This window comes from Triturus cristatus, chromosome 5_1 (genome assembly GCF_964204655.1).
Source record: "Triturus cristatus chromosome 5_1, aTriCri1.1, whole genome shotgun sequence".
NCBI lineage: Eukaryota > Metazoa > Chordata > Amphibia > Caudata > Salamandridae > Triturus > Triturus cristatus.
The window spans coordinates 68,811,159-68,832,796 of record NC_140587.1 but is presented as its reverse complement, the minus strand read 5'-3'; the positions used below and the strand labels follow the sequence as shown (position 1 = coordinate 68,832,796).

The 21,638-nt window shown below is 44.2% G+C and overlaps 1 protein-coding gene across 2 annotated transcripts in view; it reads left to right on the top strand.

The window, feature by feature from the left end:
- LOC146830200 (uncharacterized) overlaps positions 1 to 21,638 on the top strand; it is a 241,268-nt gene that overhangs the window by 48,845 nt on the left and 170,785 nt on the right. For both annotated transcript variants that reach the window (XM_085604030.1, XM_085604029.1), the window contains exon 2: positions 1,169 to 1,285. In XM_085604030.1, coding sequence (XP_085460156.1) covers positions 1,169 to 1,285 — 117 coding nt within the window. The remainder of the gene's footprint in view (positions 1 to 1,168; positions 1,286 to 21,638) is intronic.

Genomic DNA, 21,638 nt, shown 5'->3' with positions numbered 1-21,638 from the left:
ATGGTCAGGATCGATGTTACCTCGATTGCTTCTGTAATTGGCTCCAATGAAGGGCGGACAGGCGCTCCATATGAGATGGTCAGGATCGATGTTACCTCGATTGCTTCTGTGATTGGCGTCAATGAAGGTCGGACAGGCACTCCATATGAGATGGTCAGGATCGAGGTTACCTCGATTGCTTCTGTAATTGGCTCCAATGAAGGGCGGACAGGCGCTCCATATGAGATGGTCAGGATCGATGTTACCTCGATTGCTTCTGTGATTGGCGTCAATGAAGGGCGGACAGGCAGTCCATACGAGATGGTCGGGATCAATCTTACCTCGATTGCTTCTGTGATTGGGGTCAATGAAGGCCGGACAGGCCCTCCATATGAGATGGTCAGGATCAATGTTACCTCGATTGCTTCTGTGATTGGCGTCAATGAAGGGCGGACACTCAGTCCATATGAGATGATCGGGATCAATGTTACCTCGATTGCTTCTGTGATTGGCGTCAATGAAGGCCGGAGGCAGTTTGACAATTTTCCAGAGGGGTTTTGAGGAGCTCCAGCCGTATTCCTGATATATTTCTTTTGTGGCAGGAAAGAGCGGCGGCTACCTAGTAGCACACCTAAACCCATATAGGTGTTGTCTTTGGAGATTCTGCTTCCATTTAAGAACCATTCGTCCTCCTTTTTGATTTTCATCCCTATGATCATTGTTTATGTCTTTTGTGAGTTCACCACCGGTTGGTGCTTGTCAGTGTATGTTTGGAGGGTGTTTCGCTAGCGCCGGAGGCCTATTTGTGCCTGGCTTATAAGAAGTGCCTCGTCTGCGTAGAACAGCCACCCCAGATGCTTTATACCTATTTTTAAGGGGATGTGCAGTGATGTCATCTAGGGAGATTGCCAATTCTGCCAAGAAGAGATTGAAAAGAAGTAGGACTCAGACACGCGAGATACCTCAACACTTAGGGATGGCTCCGGTGTGTACTGAATGATATTCTATGCCAGTGAAAATGTGCACTTTGTACACTGCCAACTCCAAGTAGATTCCTAGTCATAGTACATGCTTGAAATCTATTAGGTGGGAACATGAGGAGTAAGCAAAGGGGAAGAAGGAAGGGGAACGAGGGTAAGGTCTGACCACACCTGGTGATGCCTCTAACATGCTCTTACTCCCTTTTCAGCCCATTCGCTGAGCTGCTACTCATGCAGCAATGCCCTCCATGTTGCTGCCTGTCAGACCTCCATCAACTGCTCCTCTGACCTGGACTCCTACTGTGTGAAAGTGGAGGACTACAAATGTAAGCTGACATTGATGTATATCCTGGCTTTCATCATGAACAGAATGATTGTTGTTGTTTTAAAGTGACAGAAGAGGGACATGATAAATAGAAGAAGCACCAATGCCAAACACACGTCAGTGCAGAGAAGACTGCAAGCAAATAGTATTACCATGACCTTTAGTGCCATTTATTATAACTAAAAGAGCAGCAAGACTGCTTATGCAACATGTGCGACGCATATTAAGGTAAGGACCTTACATCGCCTTTGCTGTGTGACCCATCCTCGAAGCGGTACTCCACTGCATTAGCAACACATCAGACCAAAGATAAGAGCTTCCCAAATAGCAGACACTCATTCCTGCTCATCATTCATATCTTCCTCTCTGCAGCCTGCCTGTATGCAAGGCCAATCTTTACCTTTTTCATTCTCAAAGTTTGCCAAGAAACCAAGTGCAACCTTGGCACATACTGTTGGTTGTAGAAAGTCTGAAGCTCCTTTCTCCCAGAGAGCCTGTGATATAGACTTTGTATAACATTTCTCAACATTAGTATGAGAAAAATGGCCCATGATCTGGGTTGTAGGGTTTGCATATACATGAGGGATATCCCCTGGGCATTCAAATATAGTTGTCCATGGTCCACTGCCGTAAAGAGCTTAATATCCAGGGAAACATTTAATATCTGGTTCACATGGCCAGTTCATATTTACAGAAAGCAACAGCTGCACTCATAATAATGACATAATAACAACCATTTGTAAAGCGCACTCATTCACCTTGATGGGTCCTTAATCACAAATACACTTTACGTCTGGATCATCCTTACATACCAACCAACTACTCTGAAATGGTGCAGCACTTAGGGGTTTGGGCAGACCCAATGCTGTCCCAGGGCATCTTTGTTCAGTTGTAGATCACTCCCATGGCAGTGTGCATTCTGTCATTTTCACAGTGTCTGTGATTCTATTATCATGTCAGTCTTTCCCTGATACAATTTTGTAATGAATATGTCAATGTTAATATGCATATCACAAACCTTGCTGTGAAGGAAAATACCATTCTAAAGTAGAATTTGGGAGAGAACAGAATTGCTAGACACGATGGCTCCTCAGACAGTATCCTTATCTGTTTATCCTAGTGATTAAAAACTCTAATAATCTATTAATCTTTCCAGCATAAACTCAAGGGTACAAGAGCCGCAAATTGGGTCATAAATTCCTAATTACGATGGTTTTGTTTTTTTGACCAAAATGTCATCTTGTCATCTGTTCAGTCTGGATTCAGATATGGGACAGAATCTGCCCTCTTTGATGTCTGGGAAGACTGTGATTCACCGATAAAGGAACATCTTCTGTCCTTTGTAAATTGTATTTCTCAGCTGCTTTCAACACCTTTACTCAGGCTCCTTTCCCGAGCAATTATCCATCGTTTTGGGGAACTCGGACCATAGCATAACAAACTTAACAGGTAAAGTTGGGTTCTTTTTCATCAAAATCCTTGGCTTCCATCCATAAAATTCTACTGGTGCCTGATTTAAAATCCACTTATGCCCAATATGTGGTCTGTACTGAGATTGCAAAAGTTGCAAGCTAATTCTATGCAGGTGATACTCAAATCTATACATCCCTTAAGAAGAAAAATCCTGGATGACCTCATATCTGAAACCAAGAGCTGTGCCGGTGGTGAATCCTGCTATGAAAACTAAGAGCTGTGCATATGGTGGATGTCACCACAAAACCAAGAAATGAGCCTGTGGAGGATGTCACCACCAACTCCTAAGTAGCTTGCTGGTATTAGATGTTACCACCCACACCAAGAGCTGTACCTGTGGCCACCACTAAATTTCAGAGGCTGCCATCAGTCTGCTATGACCACTATCTGTGTGACGGCCCATCTACTATGAATCGTTGAGTGACCCACAAGGGGGTCCAGCGACTGCTATGGGCTACCACCGACCCCCAGTGCCTGCATTTATTGAAGTACTCCAGGCAATGGTTTCTTCTGCACGATCTGCTTCACCCTACTCTTATCAAGGGACACTCCACCAACTGGAACGTGTTGTCCCTGAAGCAGGAGAGATCAGTGATTTGTGTTGGCACTTCTATGCACCCACCAAAAGGGACATGGAGACCTGCACTCTAGTGAGGCTGTTTCAAGAGACTGTGCTGAACTGTGCGCAACCATTATTAAACTGAATTATCTGCTCCTGAGCCTTGTATCATGCCACACAAAGATCTTTACCCTTAAGGGTTCCTGCCTGGATTCCAAAGAGGAAAGACTCCTGGGAAAGGGCAAGTGTAGGGCAATATCTCTTATAAACCTGCTACTATTATGTGTGTGGTATTCTGTTTTAAGAGGGTGTATTTAAGTATTTGCCTTATCTAAGTAAGGCACTGGTTTGGACAATCAGTAATTACACTGCAGAGTGATTATTGAGTTCTTAGTTTTTGCAATCCCCTCCCACTCTCCCTGAGAAGCTGGTGACTGCTCACCTTTTCTACGACTGTGAGTCAAGTAGAGAAGGGGTTGTACTAGACATGGTTTGCAGTGCCATAGTATTATGGATCCTGGGACATCAGAGGCAAACAACCACCTACCCCTACAACTTAGGACAATAGAACTAAACTTTATGGGAAGTATTTCAAACCAAAGGAGATTCTCTCTGGTACAGATTCAGTAGACAGTAAAGAGGATATGGCGTATCTGATTGCCCAAATTGACATAGGAATCGGCAAGTTGTCCATGGCTGGTGTAGGCTCGAGAGAGAATCAAGATGCTGGATGTCTCTTCAGGCATTATATGATTGCAACTGGTTTAGTATCCAGACCAGCATTTCCTATGGACCACATCAGCTGTGTTGACCAGAGCACTAACTGGACGTCAGTTTCAGAAAGAGCCTGGGACCATTCCAGATTTTCCTTGAGCAGTACAGGGTAGTAAAAGGACTGGAGCGCACTCTGAGAAAGTACTGGCTATGGCATCCACTACCCCTGCTCTAGAAGGAGAGGAAGATGAGATAACTGAGCAGACAAAGTGTTGGAGTCTGGTTCTCTGCCACAGAGGCAGGGGTTGTTACTGCTGTGGAACCTACCAAAGGGGAATTCTGTGAGGCACAACTTGAGTACCCTGCACTTGAATGAGGCTAGCACAGGTGTAGTTGGAAGGTATTTTATTGGCTTGGAGGATTATTGGTAGCATGTGAATCACAGTCAGGTGCTAGCAAGGGGCTGGCGGCTCCTCTAGTGCACATGAACTTCCAGTAGCCACTGGCCCATAAAGTGTCCTTAGCAGGACACCTGGGGATAGAACGAGCCAGGATAGTCTAGATTCCCAGTTCTATTAGCCAGGGATGCATTGAGCTTCTGTAGAACCTGTTCAACTTGGTATTTGTGGGAGAAGTTAGGATGTATGACTAAAGCCCCATTAGTGCCAAATGCCCTTTTTTAAGTGTTCTGTTTCAATAGACATTGTCGATCCATTTGAGGCAACAGGTTTTTGTGTTTGCTGAGGCTCAATGCACTCAGCATCAGTCAACAATAGTATCTTGATTCCGGTGGAGCAGTACAGCAGGGATCCAGAGGCGGTACCTCTGTGGAACACAACTGCAAAAGTGGCACCTACAGCACTGCTGGGGACCTTTTCTAGCACTGGAATTCAAAAGGCTGTGATTTGTGTCTGAGTAACCAATTTGATCGCCTCTTGCATGAAAAAGATGTGCAAGCACACTGGTGTGAAAAACTACTTCCCACTGCTTACCATTCACAAACTAGGGGTGTGCAATAAACTCTGTTCCACCGGCAGAGTTCCCTGAGTTTTGCCCGGTCTGCTTGGAACGTGAACATCTGCCAACCGCCGCATGGTGGAGTTTTTTCTCACATGCGGCTCACCAACATTAGGTTGGCAAGCACAAGTGAGAAGATAAAGTGCTAGATTGCTACCCAGTGAGATTTCTCAGCCCAGTCGATCACAGCAGGTCACTACCATTTGTAATGAGAAAGCTGCCACTTTAGTGGAAAGCCACTCGAGCAGCAGAAAGAAGCAGTGCTCTCTGTCATGCACCGTGGTGCCATTGGCGCTGATTTTACATTGGGACAAACTCCTGGCACAAAAATCATCCCGAGCTGCGCAACGTGCTGAATTCCGCTGCTCGTGGAACTCCACAGAATCTCGTAGACTTTTTATGGAACTTCCTCAGAGTTAAACTCCACGAGTTCCATCCACCCCTACCACAAACCAATAGAGTGGAGACAAAGAACCAGACCTAAAGGAACAATTAAAAGCATGATGGATGTTAGACCTTATGGTGGCTGTCCCCCAAACCGTTAGTCTTCACCTCTCATATTGTTACTGAATTCATTCTTGTTGGCCTTAGGACTCTGTGCACTTTACCAATGCGAATTAGTGCTAAAGGGCTTTATACTCTCTCCCTTAAACATGCTAAAATTGGCTAACATCAAATCAACACATTTCGTTTACTTGTATGTCCCTAGGAAAGTGGTGCTACTTCTACCCACAGCATGTAAATTAAATGCTGCCAGTGAGACTGCAGCACTAATTGTGTCACCCACTTAAGTAGCCTTTCAAATATGTCTCAGACCTGCCATTGCAGCCTGTGTGTGCAGTTTTTAACTGCCATTTCAACCTGGCAAATTACATTTTTTGCCAGCCCTAAACCTTCTTTTTTACCTATATAACACTCATACGGTAGTCTCTAAACAGCCCATAGGGCAGGACAGGGTGCAGTGTATTTAAAAAGGAGGACATATACCTTTACATTTGTACATGTCCTGGTTGCAAAAATCTCTCACATTTGTTTCTCTACTGCAAGGACTACCTTTCCCATAGGATAATATTGGGTTGCCTTATTACATTTAATAAGTGATAACTTTCAATTGGGAACAGGTAGAATTGTAATCTAAAGCCCACTCAAAAGGTAGATTCAGATTTAAGTCACAATTCTGTAAATGCCACTTTTAGAAAGTTTGTAGTTTCTTGTCCCAACCATCTGATGACTGTGGCCTGTATCCTGGGTCACATGACTAGGTATAATTGCCAATTGGTCTTTGTGTATTGTTCCTAGACTGTGAGACAAAGGGAGGCTAGGTGTTTGCAGCATGGACCACTGAGACTTGACGAAGGGGGAGGAGCTGTCAGTTACCATACGTGAATATCACAAAGGCCCTGCCTCAACACACTCACAAAGGGTTTGTCACTAGTCCTTTGTGTCCCCAAATAAGCTGGGGCCAGTATAGGGAAGAGGAGGATGCCTGAGCCCTCAAGCAGGTGTAAGACTCTAGGGGGCAGATCTATGTTTCCTGGCGCATCCCTGCAAATCAGCATGGATGCGCCAGGAAATATGCGTCACGCAAGTTTAACCTTGCACCACCACAGATGCGCCGCATTTACAATGCAGCGCATCGTGGCGCAAGGATAAACAAATGCGTGACGCATCTGAAGGTGTAAGGCGGCGCATTGCTGGAGTTGCGTCACAAGCGCGACGCAGCTCCAGCAAGACTCGGGGGTGCCCTATCGTCACAATGCTGCGTCAATCCTTACGCCTGCTTCAAGCAGACGCAGGGTTTTGATGCAACTCTTGTAGATTTCACTCAGCCACTTTTCGGAGGCGTTCCTGCGCCGGAACGTCCCCCCCTGCACAGGTACGCCCACATGTGGTGCAAGCTTTACAACGTGACGCATCTCCCTAGATGCGTCACGTTGTAAATAGCCCGCAGCATGGCGCTGGCTTTGCGCCGCCGCTGCTTCACAAAAGTGACGCAACGGCGGCGCAAAAGTGGCGCACGGGGCTTATAAATCTGCCCCTAGAAGCTTATCTTACTTCAAAGTGGGCACCAGGTATAAATATTGGACCCTCAGACACAACTCCTCTGAACCTGTGGAGGAGTCTAAAAAGGACTGTTGTACTGCTCAAAGGACTGCCACTCTGCTGGATTGCTGGACTGCTGAACTGATGGATTGCTGCCCTGCTGTCTTCCTGCCTGAGTAAGAAGGACTGAACCTGCATCTTGAACCCAAGGCCACCAGACTGACTTCAAGGGTTAGTCGTCTAGTCTCCTGATTAGAGCCTTATGGCTCCAACAACCTTACACCCAGCACTTCAATTCTACCAGCTTTGAGTCCTGCTCTCCCAAGTGATCCCACCCCAGTCCTGGACCCTTGGAAGTGGGCCTGAAGGTTATCTGCCAGCCCATCACAGCCCATCGTAAGTGCGGCTATGTGATGCATCTCAACGCAAGTACCTTGCATTGCCTATTTCAGCTCCCTGGAACTGCTGCAGCACAATGCTTCTCCACACAGGGAAAACCCATTGTTGCTCTCCAGAACCACCCCTGCACGACGAGTCTCCATGCAAGTACCTTGCATTGACTTTGCTGCATGATGCATCCTCCAAGTGAGAATCTGCATTGCTTAACAATCAGGATTTAAGATACTTTGTAGCCGGCCTGTGCTCCATCGCTATTGCCACGAACGTGTGTCGCTGGCAGGTGCGAGAAGATAATCACTGTTGCAACGTTAGCACTATTTTTACCTAAATCTTTAAAATTGCATACCGCTGATTTCCACGGATTGGAATTTTGATGTTTGGTCTTAAATTATTTATTCAGATTTACTCTATTTTTCTAATTTGTTGTGGGATTTTTTGCGTTGTTTCCTACTGTTTGATGTGCTGCATAAATACCTTACACATTGCCTCTAAGTTAAGCCTGACTGCTTTTGTGCCAAGCTACCAGAGGGTTAGGCATAGGTTAATCCGTGGTTTGGATGTGGATTCACCCTAAGAAGGATGGTGGATGCTGCTGGAGTAAGGTGGTAACCCCATCAAACAGTAATCCAATTTCTTACAATGGAATCTTTGCCAGAGACCCTCAGAAGGCTACTGTATATCTGATTTGCTTACTGTGAACATCTGTTTGGGCCCACAGTGCATGCTCCATTCACTTTGATTGGAGTAGGCCTGGGTCAAATTTCAATTACTCCAGAGGCATCTGAGGAATTTCAGTAATTTTGTGTTACTCACTCATATGGCATGAAATTACTGGAAATTATACAATAATGCCCATTTATGTATTTTATCTATCTATCTATCTATCTATCCATCTATCCATCTATCTATATATATATATATATATATATATATATATGTTATCTACTGGCGGTCGCCAGTAGATAGTTATAGTTAGGATCGTGTTACCATAGGAAATCCGCAACATTCTATTTGGAATAACTTTGGCGCCGGTTGACGAATCCTCGCGAAATTTTCAAAATAGGTGGGGCGCTCCGCTCCGCTCCTACCCTGAAAGTCTCGGGGGGATTCGTCAAGCGGGGGCTGAGAAAAAAGGGGGGTCCCAAAACGCGTTTTCCCCATCCAATTTTCCATAGGGACCTTTAGTCCAAGGTACAGCCCGAACGGCTGAACAGAATAACTTTAAATTGGGCAAAGAGGTAGTCCTCAGGTCAGGGATGTGCCTTTTGCAGGTCTGGTGTCAATCTGTTCAGTAGTTCCTGAGAAAATCAAAAGTAAAATCATATATATATGTGGGCAGAGCCTAACCACACATCTCATCCTGAGATCTGATTGGCTGTCAGCACTTCATCCAAGAAGTGTTGGCAGCCATCTTGGAACCAATATACATGATAGCACCTCATTAAAAAGCATTGCAGTTAATAGAAGGTTTTAAGACTTTAGTTACATTATAAATCATTTGTTGATGGTATCATACTCATTTTAGGAATTGTGGTATGTTCCAAGGTGATTTCACCATGTGAAAAAGCCTTCTGCTGGGATATCATGATTGAGAGAAAAATATTTTCTCATGCTTTTCCCACAGAGGTTTGGAAGGTGATCTATAAGCTAAACTGAGAGCTTATTTTCTGTAAATTCACATTATCTTTCTCAGTCATGTGAGAATGAAGTCTGACATTCTCAGTAAAACATGTACATCCAACAAGGGCAGAGACTGTCAGTTGATTCCTTTGTGTTCTACTGCAGCTTCCCAGAGTGTTCCAAAGAACAACTAGAGCGCTAACAGTCCTACTTATGATAAACGTATGGCACACCTGAAGCCATCTTGCTTGGATTAAAGTGGTAACTCTTAAAACATTTCATTTAAAAAGGAACAAAATGAGGGGGTTCATTTTTCCATAAAAAGTATGATTAGTGCTGCAGAAAGAAAAATTAGGGCACATTTTGAGTGACTTCTCAAATCCTCTACTATTTCATTAAAAAATTCTGACATGCAGACTGAAACATGCACTTTCAATACCAGCAGCAGTTTTCCCTGGTGAGCAGTAGCTTTACTACAGTGATCTAATGAGCAAAAAGAGTGCTAACATTCTGAATTTATGGCAAATGTGTGACACATCTGAATGCCTTCTTGATGGAATCAAAGTAAAAAACTGAAAGTATTTCCTACTGAGGAGACTGCAGTAAATGAGGAAATTAGGAAACTTCATAACAAATAAGTCTCCCAAAATGGCCACCAGAGACAAAAGAGCCCAAATGTAGCCGAAATATCACCCAGATGTAGCCCAAGTATAGCCCAATGACAGAATGTCCCAGAGTGTTCTTAAAAACAACTAGAGCGCTTACTGTCTTCATTATGACAAAAGTATGGCACACCTGAAGCCATCTTGATTGGAATAAACTGGTAACACTTAAAACATTTAATTTAAAAAGGAACACAATGAGGGGGTTCATTTTGCCATAGAAATTATGATTAATACCGAAGAAAGAAAATGAGGGCACATTTTGAGTGACTTCTCAAATCCTCTTCTATTTCATTAACAAATTCTGACATGCAGACTGAAACATGCACTGTTAATACCAGCAGCAGACTTCCATGGTGAACAGTAGTTTTACTACAGTGATCTAATGAGCAACTAGAGTGCTAACTTTCAGAATTTATGGCAAATGTGTGACATATCTGAATACCTTCATGATGGAATCAATGTAAAAAACTGAAAGCATTTCCTACTGAGGAGACTGCAGTACATGAGGAAATTAGGAAACTTCATGACAAATAAATCTCCCAAGATGGCCACCGCAGACAAAAGAGCCCAAATGTAGCCCAAAATCACCCAGATGTAGCCCAAATGTAGCCCAATGACAGAAGTGTGCAAAACACTTATTATTTTGTGTTTTTGCACTGTTATATAGTGCAGACTTGTCAGGTATTGGAGTGCTTTACATGAGCATTGGTTACATCACACAAAAACAAATTCATTTTGGTTGTAGACATGGGGAGACTAAGTGATTTGACCAGAATCACAGAATGTTGAGCTGAAGCAGAAACTCCAACCTGGTTCCCCAGTTACAAAGTCTGCAGTTCTGGAAGTAACACCACATCCTCTCCCCTAAGTGCAACATTTAATCAAGTGGTCAACTGGATAAAAAAACATAAAGATAACAAATAATTTAAAAGTGCTTTGTCGCTATTTGAAAACTCAGAAAATATGTCCTTATTTTAGTCTTTTAGAGCACTAACCATAATTTTGATGCCAATAAGACCCTCTCATATATGTAATTTCCTAAGGAAATGCTCTAGGTATTACAGTTTTGATTACATCAAGATGACGTCAGGCGTTCCACACTTTTGTAATAAATATAGAATGTTAGCAATCTAGTTGTTCATTAGGATACTGTTGAGAGGCAGAGGCCAGGGGCACGGACTCTGAAAATTGAAGGCAGGTAGGAGGGTGCAAAGGCAACAATTTAACCACACTGAGCAGGCAGGAAGGGCCGTGGCAGCACAACAGACTATGGAGGGCAGTGGAAAGGGGGGCAGGGGCAACAAACCAACAATACAGGACTTGCAAGAGAGGCTGTGGCAATGTAATAGACCATTGTGGGCAGAAGGAAGAGGCAATGGTAGTACAACCATACATGCCAACAGACCCGATTCAGCCAGGAAACGTCCAATGTTTTTAAGCTCAAATGGGCTTTATTTGATCTGTCTCCTGTCTACAATCTCCTCTTTTTCAATGTAACTCAAAGGGGAAAATCAATACCCCAGTTCTTTTTCAAAATCTCCCTCTTACCAAGCTCAAAATGTTCGCAAGTATGGTACATTGGATCATGGAAGGAAATGGGGTAGGGACATGGACTTGGATAACAGAGGACAGGAGGGACATGGAGAGGTGCACCAAACTGACCCAGCAGGGCAGGCATCAGGGTTTGCAGCAGCACAATACACCACACAGGGCATGCGGGACGGGAGTGCAGCACAACAATCCATAGAAAGCAAGGGGGAGGGGACAGGACCATGCACATGGACAACAGAGAACAGAAGGGCAAGAGGCAATGGTAGCTAGCTGACCATAATGGACAGACAGGAGAGAAAGCTGCAGCATAACAGACCATAAAGGGCAGGAGGGACGGATCAGGGGAATTACAATGGAACAGACAAGCCAGGAGGGAGGGAGTAGGGGTCTTCACATGTAAACAGAGGGCTGGGGGCAAGGGGGCAGGGCAGGAGCAGCAAGATAGCCATGGAGGTCAGGCAGGATGGGCACTAGAAGCAAGACACACCATGAAGAGCAACAGTGAGACTGTGATGGCATACACACAGACCATGGAGGGAAGGTGGGAGGGGGTCAGGGGCAGCTAACTGACCACACAGGGAAGGTGGGAGGGGCCATGGCAGCACAGAAGACCATGCATGGCAAGTGGGAGGGTTAGTGGCAGCACAATGGCTATGATGGGCAAGAAGGAGGGTGCAGGGGCATGCACAAAGGACGATGGAGGATAGAAGGGAGGGTCAGGACCTGTGCACAGACAAGAAAGTTCAGGGGAAGGGGCCTCACAACAGACCGCACGGGGCAGGCAGGAGGAGCAGTTGCAGCACAACAGACCAGGGAGGGCAGAAGGGTGTGGCAGTACAATGGACCATGTAGGACAGGAGGAAGAGGATAGGGGCATGGCATGTGGACAGGCAGGGTGGAGGTGGCAGGGACAGGTTACAGTCATTTGACAATGCTAGGCAGGTGGGAGGGGAGTGGCAGCTCAACAGAACACTCAGAGTAGATAGGAGTGGCAGGTCCATGGGACATTGTGGGCAAAAAGGATGGAGCAGGGGCATGCACAAAGACATCGGAGGACAGGGGGAAGGAGAATAGGGGCAGCAAGCTAAGCACAGAGTTTAAGCAGGAGGTCAATGATGGGGCATAGAATTAGGCAATGGAGGGCAGGAGGAGTGGACTGGTACATCATACTAAATTGAGGGCAGTGGCAGCACATCAGACCATGCATGGCAGGAGGGAGGAGGCTAGTCCATGGATTCACACAACAGAGGATAGGGAGGAGGGGGATGGGGCAGCAAGCTAACTGTTCAGAGAAGGCGGGTATTAGGAACTTTATTGTTTTTAAAACGTGTGTCTGTGCGAACTACTTAAAATATGAACAAGTATGCAGCATAATCTCACTTTTATTCAGGAAGAAGAGGGCGTTTGTGACTGTGACTCCGGGCTCACTTGGCAGAAACACCCCCTGACCCTCCACCCCCTATCGCAAAATGTAATGCCCGTGAAAAGGGTAGGTGAACACAGTGTTATATAGAACATACTCCTGAGAGCACGATTGAAAATTAAAACTAGATATAGTGTATGGTATAAACTATGCACCAAAAAGTGTGATATAAGATGAACCGGGCGTGAAATATAATATGCAATACATTGTGCGCAATGACAGATTCATTGGAGAGCGCGAGATAGCACAGGCACTAGCGCGTGCTATGCGATATGCGCCTTGGAGTGTAATATGCACAGGGCAGTGTTGTGTAACCTAACTAGTCTCTAAAGTTGTAATATAAAATATGTGCTGGGGAGTGTAACGTTGCATATGCACTGTGACAAAGATATGGATCCCAGATTGTAATATGTATGGCATAGCACTGTGCGTTATAACACAGGCATCGAGGAAGGCACGTTAGATGGGGCAATATAACCCGTGCGAAGACAAGTGTGGCACGACATATTCACGGGGTGGTGTTACAGTGCACATGGGCTAGAGAGTGTCATAGCATATGCACTAGCTGGTGGAATACAACACAGAGGTGTGTGGCACTCGGCAGACAATGGTGGGTGTAACACAGCATTGGGCTCTGCCAAGAGCGCGCTGTGACTCTCAAGTGATGTTCGTCCCCTTTCCAGAGAGTAAAATAAAAAGTATTACACATCCGGCAGTGTATTAACCGTGAGGGGGGTTTCTTGCATAGTTTTGGTCGAATTCCTGTCAAATCCCCTTTGAATGGCTTGGTGTGCATGTGTATTAAATGTGCCCGTCAATAGCTACCCATGTTTGTATAAATAAACGACAAGGGTGTCTACCGGGATTAGGCACGGTAGGGCATCAGACATGTCAGAGCTTCACTAGTGGTGTAAATACATTCCACGTGGATTCATTGTATGCATAGTCGCCTTTTAATGAATATCACGCAAATCGTCATGGTGATAGGTACGTACGGTTTGTCCAGCATGTCCTAGGTGTGTCTATAAATATATATTTGTTTAAAATAATAAAACACAGTGGCCGGCCCTGGGGATTGGGGTCAAAAAAATTTAATTAGGAGACAGGCCCTGGGGGGTGGGGTCATCAGGGCCAATAAATTAGAATAAGAAGGGGAACCACACAGTCCCCCTTCTTAAAAAATTAAAATAAATAAAAGACTGGCATCGTGCCAGAGGCCACGCCCCCTCCTTGCAGCACTCTGCAAACGCGCCCCCTGGCGAGTTGTAAGTTGGGGAATTCATTCCTCTTCAATACTGAGGGTCCCTGAGGGCCAACTAGCCCAACAGGCATCTCCAGTATGCGCCAGGGAGCTGCGCTGCAGAGAGGTGTTCTGAGGGCAAGTCCCTTTTTACACCTCTCTGCAACGCAGCTCTGTGGCGCTTACTGGAGGTACCTAGTGTTCTAGTTTGACCCTAGGGACCCTTAGGATTCAAGGGGACTTAATCTCTCAACTTACAACAGCCACAGGGCGCGTTTACACAGTGGTGAAGGGAGGGGACGGGGCCTGAGGTGACGTGTGCAAACACGCACTATGGCACGTTTTAAATTGGGGATATAATTTCCCTTCAATACTGAGGGCCCCTGGGGGCTAACTAGCCCACCAAGTGCTTCCAGTAAGCGCCACTGAGCTGCATTGCAGAGAGGTGGTCCAGGCCGTGCCACTTTTGACACCTCTCTGCAACGCAGCTCTGTGGCACTTACTGGAGGTACCTAGTGGGCTAGTTGGACCCTAGGGACCCTCAGGATTCAAATGAACTTAATCTCCCAACTAAAAACGGACACAGGGCGTGTTTACACAGTGGTGAAGGGAGGGGACGGGGCCTAAGTTAACATGTGCAAAAACGCCCTGTGGCCTGTTTTAAGAGGTAGTTTTAACCCCCCTGCCCTATTATATACTAGGGGCTTACAGAGGAGGTCATGCTAATCACAGGGGGACCCCAACGCATAATGTTCCCTCGTGTATGTAGGTGTTTTCACTGTATTCTAAGTGTCTTTTAACATAGCACTGGCTCTAGGACTGGTTAGTCAGACTCAGTTACCACCAGTATCAGTCTGAAAAAGTTGAGGGTACAGGATGATTTTGCAACAAGGATTCTTTCTGCTCTTCTTTTTGTTCTTTCTGCACGTTATCCTTCCTCCTGCACTTTTCTTCGTCTTTGAGGACTTCTGTTGCTTCTTTCTGCACTTCTTTTTTTTCTTTCTGTGCATTTTTTCTTCTTTCTTCACATGTCCTATCTCTGTAGGCATAGTTAGAAATTAGCATTTAAAAAACCTCAGAAATTCACTGAAAAAACCATAGGTTTCAGGGGTGTTATAGTTAGCTGGACTTTTCACTTGTACAAAACCATTGAAATTCCCCCGTTATAGTTAGTTCAGCTAACTATAACTCGCGCGCCCGCAATGCACTGCTGATGACGTCACATATTACATCACTCATGACATGGTCAGTGACATCACTCATGACATCACTCATGACATCTCAAATGACATCACTGATGACATCACTGATGACATCATCCTTGTGATAGAGTGGCAGACCTCCTCTCACCCTAATATAACCTTTGATAAACACATTCCAAAATAGAGACTAAAATGTTCAAAACAATGGACATACCAATACCAGTTACAACAACCTCTTCAGTAATTCTAAGATCCACATACACATCCACTCATTCACCAACAGTCCTATACAGTCACTCATACATGTGCTCACTCATCATATGTACTCATACACCTATACATCCTGTTACACAATGCCACTCATCCATAGAGTTACTCACACACATAGTCACTCATGCTAATAAAGAATCAAACATACATTTACTTACATATACAGTTATACACACACCACCACACTTACTTCTACGGAAACTTACACATACTTAGTCTTTTAAACAATCACTTATAGAAACACATACTTATTCATACAGGAACTCTTTCAATCTCTCACTCTCACATATACTCACTTATATACACCAATAGTCACATATACTAGTTTAAAACATATGTAGTTACTCAGACACACTATTGAGACAGTCATTCACTCACTAACACACCCATACACACACTCATCCACCCATACAGTCCTGCACACATGCTGTCTTCAACACATACAAAGAGTGAGTCACTCACTCATGCACCTATGCACTACGTAATACCCCCCACCGAACCATGCAGACACTCAGACTGATACAAAAAAAACCCCACTAATAACCTATATAGACACCCATGTAGCTACTCACCAACCCATGCAGCCACTTATACACAAAGTGAGAGACTGATACAGATATTTACATATTTAAACATTACTCACTAAGCCATGTATTCACTATGATACACTTAATCAGTCAGTTACACAATCAATTTTTCAAAAACAAATCATCCATTTAGACACTTATATACCCATTTATTCTTCCATCATTGTTTAGATATACATATATAAAACATATTTAATTTTCTGAAAAACAGACATTCACTGGATGATGTCATCAGTGATGTCATGAGTGATGTCATTTGAGATGTCATGAGTGATGTCATGAGTGATGTCACTGACCATGTCATGAGTGATGTAATATGTGACGTCATCAGCAGTGCATTGCGGGCGAGTTATAGTTAGCTGAACTAACTATAACGGGGAAATTTCAATGGGTTTGTACAAGTGAAAAGTCCAGCTAACTATAACACCCCTGAAACCTATGGATTTTTCAGTGAATATATATATATATATATATATATATATATATATATATATACACACATCTATACATCTATACATATATCTATCTATCTATCTATCCTTTTTTTACTGGAAAAAACAAGGGTTTTTTGCATGGATTCTGCTCAGGAACAGAACTATACTTGAGACCACAAAACATCAGTATGTAGGGACTAAATCCCAGGAAAGAACAAAATATGAAAACAACTGCATGTTCTGCGGTACAAAAACAAGCGTGGGTATGTAGCAACGTGTACAAAGCAAGTGCGGCCTGCACCATGAACAGTTAGGCTAACATAGGGAAAACCACAATGGTCCATGCACTGAACAACCGACAGTGATGTTATACAAAAAAAAAACCATAAACTCAAGGTATAGTTTAGTGAAGAAACTATACCTTGTACCCCCATCACGCGCTGCCTAAAACTTCACTTATCAGATCACTTTTGCCATTTCTAATGGCAACATGGACAAGCAATATGCTCATCGCCCCATGTTCATCCAACCCTCATGAGGTGTATAGTCTTCAGCCATGCACAGGGATGGGTTAGACCTGCACCTGACCCAGTGCAAGAGGAAAACCCCACTGTGCATGATGTATGACTGGTACAATAGCGGTTAGCCACAGGGTCTAATCTATGACCAGACCCTTCTCATAGTTTTTAAAAATGTTTTATCAGTACCACTGTACATCAGCACTTCATTATTGTGATGCCAGTACCACAGCATCATACGGAGTGCTGCATTGCCATTACATTTTTTGTTAATTTTTTCATTAATACCTTTGGTACTGTTTGAGAAATCTGTATAAAACATTTTAAAATGCTTTTAATGTGGCTCTTTCATGAAACAATTAACGGTGATCCGTTAATCATGGCCGAGAAAAAGAGGGGCAAATGTGTAATTTCCTATGGTAATTCATATTGGAATGTTTGCTCCCTTATACAGAAAAAAATGGCTGACTGGAATTACAATGGAATTTTGTATTTTCTTGTAAATTGATCCAGTCTTAATCGAGAAATTAGAGATTAAAAAGTTGCTTGGGGTGTGCATGGATGGATTAATGCTGATAAAACGTTTGGGATATTTGGACCGCAGGCGTCATGATACTCTTTGATTGGCCCACTTACAGTGGGTTAACAGATCCTGATTGGCTGACCACAACATGGAGATTACGCTGTGGAAGTCATTACACTGCGTCATGAAATAAAACTGTCCACACATCTGAAACCCACTCCACTGCACCGGCTTTACAGATACCTTAATGCTGTGCACTGCAGAAAACTGGGCACTGCATGGGTGTTTGTTGCTTTTAGAGTACTGGGCACCAAGGGTGGTTGACCACACATGGGGGTTGATGGTTGTCCTTGCAATAAGACTACTGTTGACCCTGGTATGATCCATTCCTAATGTGATATTAGGCCCAGGCACACAAGTGGGGAAGCATTTTTATTGGGTCAAGTGGGGGAACATTGGGTGGTGGGATTTTTGTGGATCCCTGCACAGATAAATTGTGTTTTTATTTACCATTACATCTTACCTCAGGGTATTCGGGGTAAAAGAAAACATTGGGGGATCCAAGCAAGCCACACATCCCCAGGCTCCCCCTGGGATCTAGTGTTCACAAATGTCTGTGTTTGGTAGGTTTCCCTAGATGGCTGTCAAGCCTGGGAACAAAAATGCATGAGCTCTCCTTGCAAAACCAGGTAGTTTTATGATAGATGTTTGATGTCTCTACAATAAGTTTTGGGCACTTCCCTGTCGTGAGCACTTGGTCCACCCACACAAGCGAGGCCCCGTTTTTCTCAGAAGTCTCAGAGGGAGGCTGTGTGGTAAGAAATTTGTGCCGGCCTAGTCATCCGACAACTGTCCCACACAAAAATGTGAATTTTTATCTAAATTTGAGGTTTGCATAAGATTCTGGGTAAGAAAACATTTAGGGATCTACACAAGCCACACCTCCCTGGACTCCCCTAGTGTCTAGTTTTCAGAAATTTCTGTTTTTGTTAGGTTTCCCTTGATGGCCACCGAGTCTGGGACCAAAACCGCAAGTGCCACCCTCGAAAAACCAGGCTGGAAAAAAGGTGTTTTTGTCAATTAATTAACCTTACAAGGGCTTCTGGGTAAGTAAACCTTGTGGGACCCACACAAAAAATACCACATATTATTCACTTAGTGACTAGTTTCCAAAAAGATTTGCGGACAGAAGATGTTCACGACAGAGAGAGTATGCAATCAATTCTAAAACATTATTGGACACCCATCCACTAATCAATCACAGGCATACAGGTTGGATTTGGCAAGATGGTAAGTAAATGGTTCATAAAAACACTTATTGAACTTAAATTCACAAAAGTCATTGTTAATAATTTCATCTGATCAGAGAACCACTGCCTTACAGCTCGTGAGCTGTAAAGACACGTGAAGGTACCAACCCCTGTACAATCCATTCACACGCCATTCATTTGTTACACACAGATAACGATTCACACTGCCAGAGGCTGGCCCAACACAACACTTACATTTACAAACATCGCCATTCAAGGGCCCATCACTCTCATAGGTCAACAGGACTAATACGCCTTTCTACACACACCGCAAGCCAAATGTCAGTACACGCACAGCCCCCCCACGCTCGCGGAGCAGTAATCCACTCCAAACAGGCACAAGTATAGGAACATTTCTTTCCTTTCCCCATGTACCTGTCTTTTGAAAAAAATAATCCAGGAGAAGGATTCACCTTTGGGAGTTCCTTTCTCCCGACGGACTGGAAGCAAATTGCTTCAAGCACATCTGTGGAACCTTTTGATGACGTTGGCACAGCGTTCGTGCACCAACTTTTATAACAATGGGGGGTTGAGCCTATGTACCCTCCCAAACTAGGCCACCAATCAAACTAGTAACAGAAGATTGTTTGGACGTGTCGTTCGACTAAATCTATTTAGACAGATCCCTTTCAAACAAGTCTGTACCACTATTATTTCCTTTCTAAATTAAGGACTGATCATTCATGTTGCTAATGATTTTTGTTTCATAATTGTCTAATGTAAATTGTATCGTATTTATTATTGATGTCGTGTTGAATTGTCACATGTGTGCCTCTTTTCAATGACATGAGTTTGATGTTTTCTATGTATGTTTCACAAATAAATGTATAAAGAAAAGGTGACCAAACCCACTTTATGTGTTGAAAGGGGTTTGTCTAAATAGGTTTAGTCGAACAACACGTCCAAACAATCTTCTGCTACTAGTGCTTGCACCAACGTCATCAGATCACTGAGATGGTAGAGGGAGTGCTTCTGCTGCCATCCCTGCTTGGGGTCTGTAAAGGGGTGGCCCAGCGCTTCCCCCATGCGTTTGTGAGAGGGTGGCTTGGAGCCATGCCCAGCACACACACACACTGTGGCCGCACACATCTCCAAGCAGTCCCGGGCACACCAGGGGTTAAACATGTTAGCCAGAGTGGAAGCTACTGCTGTCCCACCTTTAAGCATAATAACCAGGGGAGCCGCATCCTGCGTGGGGCCTGATTTAAGATATAGTCGAATTTCCTGTGTGTTTTCTAGCGAGATTTCAGGAAGAGTGCTCCGATTTCCGTGCCCCAGCTGGGTGGTGGGGGGGGGGGGGGGGGGGGGGGGAGTCTTATTTGCCCCATCATCTCCTTCCATTGTTCGAAGGATATTATTAACCCCCTCCAGGAAGAAGTTAGTCGCCATCTTGCCCCGCAACTATGATGCAGGCGGACCGGATGTATTATCAGCGGGTTTCATCAGACAGCTCACCAGGTTGAACAGTTCCTTAGATGAATCAGATGCGTTTTCGATCTCTGCAGAAACATACTGAACTCTGGTTTCTCTAATGGCGTGATGATACTTTTACCGCCTTCTTATATTTGTTCTTGTTGGCTTCTTCGTAACTTTTACTCCATGCCCTTTCTACTCATTTGGGTGCATATTTACAAGCTGGCGATAAAATATTAGCGCCGCTTTTGCGGCTGTTTGCGGCCGAAAAGCGGCGATAATTTTATCGCCTAATTAGCAAGGCCACGCTAACGCGTGAAACCTTGCTTTAGCGTGGGGATTCCTAATGCCCAGCTTTGCATCTCTAATGAGATGCAAAGTGGGCGTTCCTGACCCAACATGACAGTCCTATCATCAATCCCCACGCTATGAAGCATAGCGTCAGGAAAAGTAGCGATAACAGGGGTTATCGCTACTTTCCTTACGCCTGCTTCAGGACTGACTTAGCCATGATATCCTATGGAAGGAGGATATCATGGCTAAGTTTCTGAGTCCCTATCAGCAAGCTAACTCCATATTGCGTGAGATTATCGCTGGGTTTCCAGCGATAATCTCACGTTAGGCAGTTAGCGTGAGGGTTTTTATTGCTGAGGAGATAAGCTTTGCTAATAGCATGCTATCTTAGCGATAAAAATCCACGTTACCCAGCGATAATTATCCTCACGCTAAGAGCGCTTAGCGATACTTATCGCCGGTTGTTGCTGATATGCCCCTTTGTTTTTCACATTGTTCTCAATGAAGAGGCAGCGCTTTACAATATCTTTATTTTTAGTCCAAAATGATGGTAGAAGAGGACTCCTCTGGCTGCTTCCCCATCAAGGTTGGCCCCGGTACTTCTTCTGATGTCACTTCATATTTCTTTAGTAGGAAAGTCTGCTGTATTCAGGGGAAGATATGCCACAAAGCAGCAATCATTTTTTTCACTCCATTCTTTGCCCCTTGTTCTTGATCTTTTTACCATAGCTGTTTTCTTCAGGGTTTCCTTTTTTCTCAAGAAACATTTGCAAGTCTCTCCAGCATCTGCTGATTCAGAATTCCTTTTGGGTAGTTTAGCATCTCATCTTTCTATCAACTCTTGATTTGTTTCTCCAAACATTGTCTTCCATCTCCATGTGTTGGTTTGTTTCCCTTCTTGCTTTTTTTTCTTCCACTTCAAGCTTTATTGAGGGCATCTGTTCACCTTTCATTCTGCCCTTTCAGAATTTCTGTTCACTATGCACTATTGCACTGTCAAGGTGTCATTGTTGCTGAATTAAATATTTGTGCTAGCTTCAGGCAGCTCCAAAGTCAACACAGCCTCTGTCCAATCCAGAAACTGCAAAAAAATGTCACT